The sequence below is a fragment of the Rosa chinensis genome, chromosome 6 (genome assembly GCF_002994745.2).
Source record: "Rosa chinensis cultivar Old Blush chromosome 6, RchiOBHm-V2, whole genome shotgun sequence".
NCBI lineage: Eukaryota > Viridiplantae > Streptophyta > Magnoliopsida > Rosales > Rosaceae > Rosa > Rosa chinensis.
In genome coordinates, this window is record NC_037093.1 from 59,189,708 (window position 1) to 59,199,302 (window position 9,595).

At 34.5% G+C, this 9,595-nt stretch overlaps 3 protein-coding genes across 3 annotated transcripts; all 3 read right to left on the reverse strand.

Annotated features, from left to right (window-relative positions):
• Positions 1-467: 467 nt before the first annotated feature.
• Positions 468-1,040, reverse strand: LOC112171675. The gene is made up of 2 exons (XM_024308822.1): positions 983-1,040; positions 468-784 (listed from the first exon to the last, which is right to left on the reverse strand). Exons 1-2 carry the CDS (start codon positions 1,038-1,040, stop codon positions 468-470), a joined length of 375 nt encoding a protein of 124 aa, XP_024164590.1.
• Positions 1,041-4,470: 3,430 nt separating this feature from the next.
• LOC112171676 lies at positions 4,471-5,211 on the reverse strand. Its single transcript, XM_024308823.1, has 2 exons — positions 5,154-5,211; positions 4,471-4,784 (listed from the first exon to the last, which is right to left on the reverse strand). Exons 1-2 carry the CDS (start codon positions 5,209-5,211, stop codon positions 4,471-4,473), a joined length of 372 nt encoding a protein of 123 aa, XP_024164591.1.
• Positions 5,212-8,916: 3,705 nt separating this feature from the next.
• LOC121048897 lies at positions 8,917-9,513 on the reverse strand. Its single transcript, XM_040508132.1, has 2 exons — positions 9,376-9,513; positions 8,917-9,297 (listed from the first exon to the last, which is right to left on the reverse strand). Exons 1-2 carry the CDS (start codon positions 9,464-9,466, stop codon positions 8,984-8,986), a joined length of 405 nt encoding a protein of 134 aa, XP_040364066.1. The 5' UTR covers positions 9,467-9,513; the 3' UTR covers positions 8,917-8,983.
• Positions 9,514-9,595: the final 82 nt, after the last annotated feature.

Genomic DNA, 9,595 nt, shown 5'->3' on the forward strand with positions numbered 1-9,595 from the left:
AGCTTAGTTATTGTAATACTTGACGAATATTGATAGTCCACATTAAGTCTTACACTTTTATGCATCAAATTTTAGTGTCTTGCACTTTATATTTCTAAGTTAAATTTATAAACACGCATATACTTCTTGCTGGGAGATCATATAGGAATATGCATAACTTATAAGTGGGTGGATCTCACTCAATTGTACCGAGGCCTTTTGTGATTAAAACCCAACACCTATCGGGTGGTTAAGTTGGGACAGTATCGGTACAATGGTGGGCCACAGGCCACGCTTGTCGTTGTTTAACATATCTTGGATAAAACCATTAATTAAGATGTTAATCATGCAAAAATCACAACTTGAGTTGCCATATATTAATGAACGTCTGCATGTATTACAATGAAATTGACGAACTTCAACATTCACTTATTCAAAACCTTAAAACTCCAACAATCACTTATTCAAAACCTTAAACTAATGCTTAATTAGCAAGGAATAGAAACAGAGTCAGCAGGCAATATACTGGAAGGAGAATCCCAAGCATAGGAGAACTTGACAAAAGCACCAGGAGCCAAGCTATCGCCGTTGATGAGTTGATATGTGTCAACACCTACCTCCGATAGGATCGAAGAACTGACCGGCTCTACAGTCTGAAATCCCTTGCAACTCAGTTTAATCATGGCTTGAGAGCACTTGCAGTTGTTAGTCACCACCACGTTCCATTCGGGTTTGCCTTGAACCACCTTCCCACTCCGTGTCGTAACGATCTGAATGTCCTTATTGGTGCAAATAACGCATAACCCTGCAATATAACATGATCGATGATAGATTCAGAGTTCGATCCATTTCAATATAAAACCAAAAAGGGAAAAAGGAAAAAAAAAAAAAATCGAAGCACATATCATTGTATTGAATAAAAGACCGATCACTTTCACGAATAATGATTACGTGACTAGCTATATTGTGAGAGATGTTGCATATACTTGGAGCAAAAGTTTACCATGGCTAATGAGACTGAAGAGGACAATGACAATGAGAGAGTTGGCGATGGTGGCCATTGTTAACTAAGAATGCTTTAGATCTTTAGTTGTGGTAAATCAATCTTAATTTGGTGGAGGTAGATGGTGCCCTGATGGTCTTATTTATATTGATCTGCCTAATGAATGCTAGTTGATAATTCTGTGTACATTCCTTTTCATGATGAATACATGCATGGATTCTATTGTTTGATTTTCGTGATAAAGGGGATGATCATGCAAGAGAAAATTAGATATAAATCTAAAAAATAAAGCTTATAAAATTAGGAAAAATACACCCATATATATATATATATATATATATTGTTTTAATATACACTTAATTGACATAATTGTCCTTCTTTATAGGGTAGATGTCTATAATTTTTCATGTTTTTTCTTAACTATTTTGCCATTCTAATTAAAAGGAGTTTCTATCCATACCTCCAATATTAGTATTTGGACCTCTCCATTTTTTCAAATAATAGTTGACTTTGTCAACTCATGTCAAATTACTAATAAAGACATAAATAAGGGGAAAAAAAATTTCTCTTCTTATCTCTACGAACAGTAATACTTTTCAACTTGGAAAAAACTTTCTCCTCTAATATAAACGCTAAAATATATATCGTCAAACGTTATTTAACGTTGTAGTCAAAATTTTCAGAATTTGACTTTGTCCTTGTAAAGTGATAGACTTCCTTGCTCACACAGCTGACTATTTACAAGATCTATCACTGCGCTATTAAAAAAATAAAACATAAAAGGAGAGAAAATGGAAAATACAAAGACACCTCAGTTGATGAAGCCCTACTCATTCTGAATGCAAACAAACATGTGAACGAGTGGCGACAAAAAACAGTACTCCAGCATGTTTATATGATAAATGCAACAATGGGTAGTTGTCCACAAGATCGATCTTCCCGCACATCATCAATCAGAGCAATTTTATGTGGAACTATTCTATAGATATGATGAAAAATTCAACCTTATGATATAAATCTATAGAGAATGCACTAGACTCATGGTTGATTATTGTAATTTCCTCCACTATCCCATACATATCTAAAACAAAAGAACCATGTTCATTTCAAGTTGCTATTGAATCATTTTAGGGATAATGATGTAAAACTTAATTACAAAACAAGCTCACACATACAAGTCCATCTTCACTATCAGAGGATTCAAAACATACCATTTATGTCCAAGGTCGAGGCCATTGTTGCAGCTGCAGAAACAAGGATGAAGGCAAGGTTGAAGTCTTCTGCTATTCACCAACTGAAGCTTCTGAATGGGCAAAACACAATGCTTGTAGACGGTGATGATAATAGGGACCCTAACCTCTTATTTATACAAGTACTAGTCCTAAGAATCCTCCCATAAAGGTTTTCCTGAAGGATCAAGTCTTGTATGTAAGAATCCTAATGCATCATAGTTTAGGACTTTCTTGTAGTCCAAATAATGGATTCCTAATCCAATGCTAAATACACTATCACATTAGATATCTAGGTTGATTCTTTTCCAGATCCATGTTGTATTCGACTTAATGTTTTAATGGTTTCCTAGTTGCTTTAGGATAACTTGTGATGAGTCCACTTTTGATCTAACAAATGACACCTAAATGCAATGAAAATAATACTTGGAAAACATATTTGTACAAGATGATGAGCAAACATGGTATTGTTGCCTACGCTAACCAAGAGTCAACAATTCATTAAAAAAGTGCTAGCACCTCTGTAACTCGTATATGGAGGATGAACTTCCAAAAATGAAAAAAGAAAAATTGCTGCAATTCCAAATCTTCAAAAATTAAAGGAGGTCCAACTAATGATTTTTGAAAGTATGAATAGAATCTTTTAAAAAAGAGCTTTTATTGATTTTATTGAACGATGGGCATTTTAGGAAGATTAGAGAGGTGTAGATAGCAAAATGGTTATTTGTAAAAGTAAGTTGGAGGTCTATTAAGTGGGGAGGTCCAAATGCCAAATTTAGAGGTATAAATAGAAGCTCCCCTAATTAAATAGGATGTTAACTAAATGTAATATTTGTGGACTTGAATTATGACGTCAGTTATAAACACAAATTTAGAATTTATTACAATCAATTTATTCCTTTGATATTTTTCTTATTTAAAATAATTAATTGCCCTTATATTCATTCTTTCTAATGTGAGCTATATATTTGTTTTTTTGGTAAATCTATGTGTCATCATATATTTACTGAAGGTATAATACATTCCCTTTTTCCTTTTTTTTTTTTTTTTGAGAGAAGTCAGACATAGCTTACATATTACAAATTTCAGCTGCTAATGCAGCTTGTAAAAAGGAAGGAGAAGAAAAGTTAAAGGTTTCCTCAGGGAGAGAACTAGAATGAGCTGCCATGAGATGAGCCACACTCTGTTTGCACTTCTCTTGGTATGAACCACCCGCATATTAGTATGAGTCTCCAAAATCACCTCCAAATCATCATAGATACGTCCCAGAATGGACATATTATTGCCCTCTCTACTCACCAATTGTCTATGAACCAATTGGGAGTCCGTCCCCACTATAGCTGGGAGAAGCATATTTGTTATCACAAATTTAAAGGCCTTTTTACATGCCACTGCCTCAGCTATGTTCAGGTGATAGCAGACCACGCAGAGGCTTACCACCGCCTGCCAACATAGTACCCCTGCCAATCTGTTGCAACGAAACCAGCACTGCCCTTCTTTGTTGCTCATCAACATTCATTTTAAAACATCCAACCGGATCGAGCAGTCTATCTAACTGCTTGTGCCATACGAGCTCCACTGCTACCAGATTTCAAATTAAGGAACATTCCTTTTTCATCGTTGGTCTATGTACATTAATTCTCTTCCTAAATTGATTGACTACGTAAAACTAATCTATGGTAGTTGAGGCCTGAGCTTGTCGGTTGGCATGCAAGGTAGTAGTGGATAACAATTTGGGGCCAGTCATGTTTGAGGCTGATTGTCTACAAGTTCTGCAAGCTATTTGCGCTGAAGGTGAGGATACTTCAGATTTTGTCATAATTATTGATGATATCTCTTCTTTATTATCTTCTCTAGCAGGATCATTCTTTTCTCATGTTTATAGGGAATCGAATAAACTAGCACATAAGGTGGCTAAGTATGCTCTGTTGTTTGGTGCACAAGCTTCATGGAGTGGGCATGTCCCTCCAGAACTTGATGGATTTTTTTCTACTTCATGTACAAGTTAATTCATCAATAAAGTTTGTCGTCCTTTGTTTCCAAAAAAAAAAGAAATCTATGTATTCGATGATTAATTTCTGACGTTTAGACTAGTCGGTCTCTGAATTTACTTCGAATCGATCTCATTTACTTTGAAAACTAAAGTTCTCACACATATACTTCATGAAAGTAGTTCTCACTACAAGGTGGGGAAACAAAGGCACTTAAACCTAAATCATACATCAAAATGCGAAAGTACTACATTAAGAACAATTAGATTCAGGAGCAAGCAATTTGGGAGGAGATTGGATTGAAAGAAAATGAAGTGTCCCAAGCATAGATGAAGTTGAAACCTCCATTGGCATAGACAGGTTGGCCATTCTTGACCAGACACTCACCACCAGATACACTTAAAATGGAAGGATCAATGTCTTCAACAGTTTGAAATCCATCGCAGGCTAGTTTAACATTCAGTTGAGAACACGAGCAACCATTCGCGATCGTCACATTCCATTCTGGCTTGTTTTGGACCGACTTTCCCGTCTGAGATTGTTCAATTGAGATATCCTTCACAGAGCAACCAAAGCACTGGCCTGCACAGAAACTTGGATTAAGTACTGACGATGCATATATAAATTACTCGCTAGGCCTTAAAAATGCCAAGAGATTACCTCCAACAATGAGACCGAAGAGGAAAACTGCGCATAGAGCTTCATGATTTATTATTTTAATTTTTTTATCATCTATTATAAGCTTTTTTATTTTTCAAGGAGGTGCCCTAACACTATAGATTCAGAGTTCGATCCATTTCAATATAAAACCAAAAAGGGAAAAAGCAAAAAAAAAATGAAAATCGAAGCACAATAAAATGATATGAATAAAAGAACGATCACTTTCACGAATAATGATTACGTGACTAGCTATTGTGAGAGGTGTTGCATATACTTGGAGCAAAAGTTTACCATGACTAATGAGACTGAAGAGGACAATGACAGTGAGAGAGTTGGCGATGGTGGCCATTGTTAACTAAGAATGCTTTAGATCTTTAGTTGTGGTAAATCAATCTTTGGTGGAGGTAGATGGTGCCCTGATGGTCTTATTTATATTGATCTGCCTAATGAATGCTAGTTGATAATTCTGTGTACATTCCTTTTCATGATGAATACATGCATGGATTCTATTGTTTGATTTTCGTGATAAAGGGGATGATCATGCAAGAGAAAATTAGATATAAATCTAAAAAATAAAGCTTATAAAATTAGGAAAAATACACCCATATATATATATATTGTTTTAATATACACTTAATTGACATAATTGTCCTTCTTTATAGGGTAGATGTCTATAATTTTTCATGTTTTTCTTAACTATTTTGCCATTCTAATTAAATAGGATGTTAACTAAATAAAACCTTTCTTAAATGTAATATTTGTGGGAGAGTTTCTATTGGGACCTCCAAATCTGCTCACTTGACCTCACTCTATTATGAATTATTAAATGACATATATAACCTACTATAAAATGACTATTAAGGACAATAATTATACCAAAAAAATATTATATTTATTTTATGTAGACTTTCCAATTCAATAATATTAGATTGTATTCCTTATTATTTTCCTTATCTATTTTTATTTTCCAATTTCACTACATACTCATTAAAGCATTCATATATATTTAATAAGAATTTAAAATATGGTTAAAATCATGTGACATAAAAATATATGATATATATGTTGAACGCATAATGATGAGGGAAAAAAAATAAATCCTCTTATGATTTATGACCTAAATCTAAGTGATCCATTATATTTGCAAAAAAAAAAAACTAAAAATATTTAAATAATTAATCATGTGGTATAAAAAATACAGAAAAAAATAAACATTAAAAAACGAATGATTTTTTTTTTTGAGAATAAAAACAAATGATTTTTTTTTTTGCACAGCTAAAATAGAAAAAAAAAAACATAATAGTTCATGGCATTTTCTTATTGATTAGACATTAATTTTGAAACTCAAGTTTGATTAAGAAATGTATATTTAGTTAATATTTATAGAGTGATTAAATCATTAAAATGACTAAATTTTTTATTTTAAAGACAATAATTTGTTTTCAAATTATATAAGTGAGGTTATTTGAGGAAATTTAGTGAGGTTTAGTGAGTAAATTTAGTATTTGAAAATTTGATAAGAGGTGTAAAAAGCATAGAGGTCAAGTGAGTAAATTTGGAGTTTCCAATAGAAAAACTCTATTTGTGGACTTGAATTATTTCCTTTAGTTATAAACACAAATTTAGAATTTATTACAATCAATTTATTCCTTTGATTTTTTTCTTATTTAAAATAATTAATTGCCCTTATTTTCATTCTTTCTAATGTGAGCTATATATTTGTTTTTTTCGTAAATCTACGTGTCATCAGTGAAATATGCACACCCAATTTTACATTCTACACTCCCTTGATAATGATTTTACGAAACTACCCTCCACACTTCGTCATCGGTCGAGTCTCAAAACTCCACATCTTCTTATGTCTTCCTCTCCTATCTTCATTTTCTCCTTCTACTTGTTTTAAATCTTCTTCATATCAATTGAATTTCTACATCTTCCTTATATCTCGTCCTAAATTGATATGCCCAGTATCAAATAGATCTTTGTCTTTGGGTAATTAGAGATTAAAGTCTGTATCTGCAATATCAATTCTTTCATCACTCAAACGTCTCATTCTCCCTCTCTCACATAGATTGCAGTCTCATTCTCTCTCTCTCTGTTCTTCTGCGTTTCTCCTGATCTGTTTTGCTCTCTCACATTTCTTGTTCTCTATGAAGAAACCAGATAAAGGTGAACTGATGAAATTTCGAATAAAAGGAAGATATATGACTGATATCCTTTGGGTGGAGATAAGAGCTGCCAAACTCTTCTTTCTCATGATGTTGGGTTTCTCAAATAGAGAGAATCAAGGTGCATATAAATTTAGTCGTCATACTTAGTTGAATCCAATCTCCTCACTAATTTCCATCTCTTCTTTACCATCTATGCTATTCACTCCAACCCAATCTCTTCCACCCTAAATAACTTCATCAATCTCTCCATCAAATCCAAAGGAAACCATAAATAAGAAATCAAACACACCCAGAAATCCAAACTAATCTTATTTGGATTTCTAGCGTTTGTGACCAATATCAAAATTTCCAATTTCCAGAAAGTGAACCCCTAAAACCATCTTCTCCTCTCAATTTAAAATCGAATTTGCATTTCAAACAAATTAATTTGTTAGAGAAAATTGTTCCCTTTCGCACGGCTATAGCCAAAAGGGTACTTGGCAATTTGGATTATCCTATCTCTTTCTAATTGCAAGTCTGGGAATCATGAGAGAGAAGTTGGTGTGATGGGAAGACAGGTAAAGAAGTGAGGGTAATTGTGGAAGAGAATTGAGAGTACTAAATAAAATAATATTAAATAATTCAAAGGGAGTATAGTTTGTAAAAATGGGTGTGCAAATTTCAGTCCCCTATATTTGCTGAAGGTATAATACATTCCCTTTTTCCTTTTTTTTTTTTTTTTGAGAGAAATTAAGGAGATCAGACATAGCTTACATATTACAAATTTCAGCTGCTAATGCAGCTTATTGTAAAAAGGAAGGAGAAGAAAAGTTAAAGGTTTCCTCAGGGAGAGAACTAGAATGAGCTGCCATGAGATGAGCCACACTCTGTTTGCACTTCTCTTGGTATGAACCACCCGCATATTAGTATGAGTCTCCAAAATCACCTCCAAATCATCATAGATACGTCCCAGAATGGACATATTATTGCCCTCTCTACTCACCAATTGTCTATGAACCAATTGGGAGTCCGTCCCCACTATAGCTGGGAGAAGCATATTTGTTATCACAAATTTAAAGGCCTTTTTACATGCCACTGCCTCAGCTATGTTCAGGTGATAGCAGACCACGCAGAGGCTTACCACCCCCTGCCAACATAGTACCCCTGCCAATCTCTTGCAACGAAACCAGCAATGCCCTTCTTTGTTGCTCATCAACATTTATTTTAAAATATCCAACCGGATCGAGCAGTCTATCTAACTGCTTGTGCCATACGAGCTCCACTGCTACCAGATTTCAAATTAAGGAACATTCCCTTTTTCATCGTTGGTCTATGTACATTAATTCTCTTCCTAAATTGATTGACTACGTAAAACTAATCTATGGTAGTTGAGGCCTCGGCTTGTCGGTTGGCATGCAAGGTAGTAGTGGATAACAATTTGGGGCCAGTCATGTTTGAGGCTGATTGTCTACAAGTTGTGCAAGCTATTTGCGCTAAATTAGGTGAGGATACTTCAGATTTTCGCAGAATAATTGATGATATCTCTTCTTTATTATCTTCTCTAGCAGGATCATTCTTTTCTCATGTTTATAGGGAATCGAATAAACTAGCACATAAGGTGGCTAAGTATGCTCTGTTGTTTGGTGCACAAGCTTCATGGAGTGGGCATGTCCCTCCAGAACTTGATGGATTTTTTTCTACTTCATGTACAAGTTAATTCATCAATAAAGTTTGTCGTCTTTTGTTTCCAAAAAAAAAAAAAATCTATGTATTCGATGATTAATTTCTGACGTTTAGACTAGTCGGTCTCTGAATTTACTTCGAATCGATCTCATTTACTTTGAAAACTAAAGTTCTCACACATATACTTCATGAAAGTAGTTCTCACTACAAGGTGGGGAAACAAAGGCACTTAAACCTAAATCATACATCAAAATGCGAAAGTACGTACTACATTAAGAACAATTAGATTCAGGAGCAAGCAATTTGGGAGGAGATTGGATTGAAAGAAAATGAAGTGTCCCAAGCATAGAAGAAGTTGAAACCTCCATTGGCATAGACAGGTTGGCCATTCTTGACTAGACACTCACCACCAGATACACTTAAAATGGAAGGATCAATGTCTTCAACAGTTTGAAATCCATCGCAGGCTAGTTTAACATTCAGTTGAGAACACGAGCAACCATTCGCGATCGTCACATTCCATTCTGGCTTGTTTTTGACCGACTTTCCCGTCTGAGATTGTTCAATTGAGATATCCTTCACAGAGCAACCAAAGCACTGGCCTGCACAGAAACTTGGATTAAGTACTGACGATGCATATATAAATTACTCGCTAGGCCTTAAAAATGCCAAGAGATTACCTCCAACATTGAGACCGAAGAGGAAAACTGCGCAGAGAAACTGCTTCATGATGTATAGCTGCTGCTGCTGCATTTGAACACAGAACTTCATGTTTGCATAACCTGCTCAACTAATAGAAATTGAGAGAATAACCTTTCATATGCTAAATTTGTGGCACTTTTTCATGTCACGTCTTCATTATGTGTGTGTTCATTGGAGGGGTTGACATCAAAAGTGCCA

Excerpts from the sequence above, each read along its gene's own strand:
- LOC112171675 (XM_024308822.1), bottom strand. The coding sequence starts at position 1,040 with ATGGCCACCATCGCCAACTCTCTCATTGTCATTGTCCTCTTCAGTCTC. Across the intron at positions 785-982 it reads CTTCAGTCTCATTAGCCATG|GGTTATGCGTTATTTGCACC; the intron begins GTAAACTTTTGC and ends GTTATATTGCAG.
- LOC112171676 (XM_024308823.1), bottom strand. The coding sequence starts at position 5,211 with ATGGCCACCATCGCCAACTCTCTCACTGTCATTGTCCTCTTCAGTCTC. Across the intron at positions 4,785-5,153 it reads CTTCAGTCTCATTAGTCATG|GCCAGTGCTTTGGTTGCTCT; the intron begins GTAAACTTTTGC and ends GTTTCTGTGCAG.
- LOC121048897 (XM_040508132.1), bottom strand. The coding sequence starts at position 9,466 with ATGAAGTTCTGTGTTCAAATGCAGCAGCAGCAGCTATACATCATGAAG. Across the intron at positions 9,298-9,375 it reads CTTCGGTCTCAATGTTGGAG|GCCAGTGCTTTGGTTGCTCT; the intron begins GTAATCTCTTGG and ends GTTTCTGTGCAG.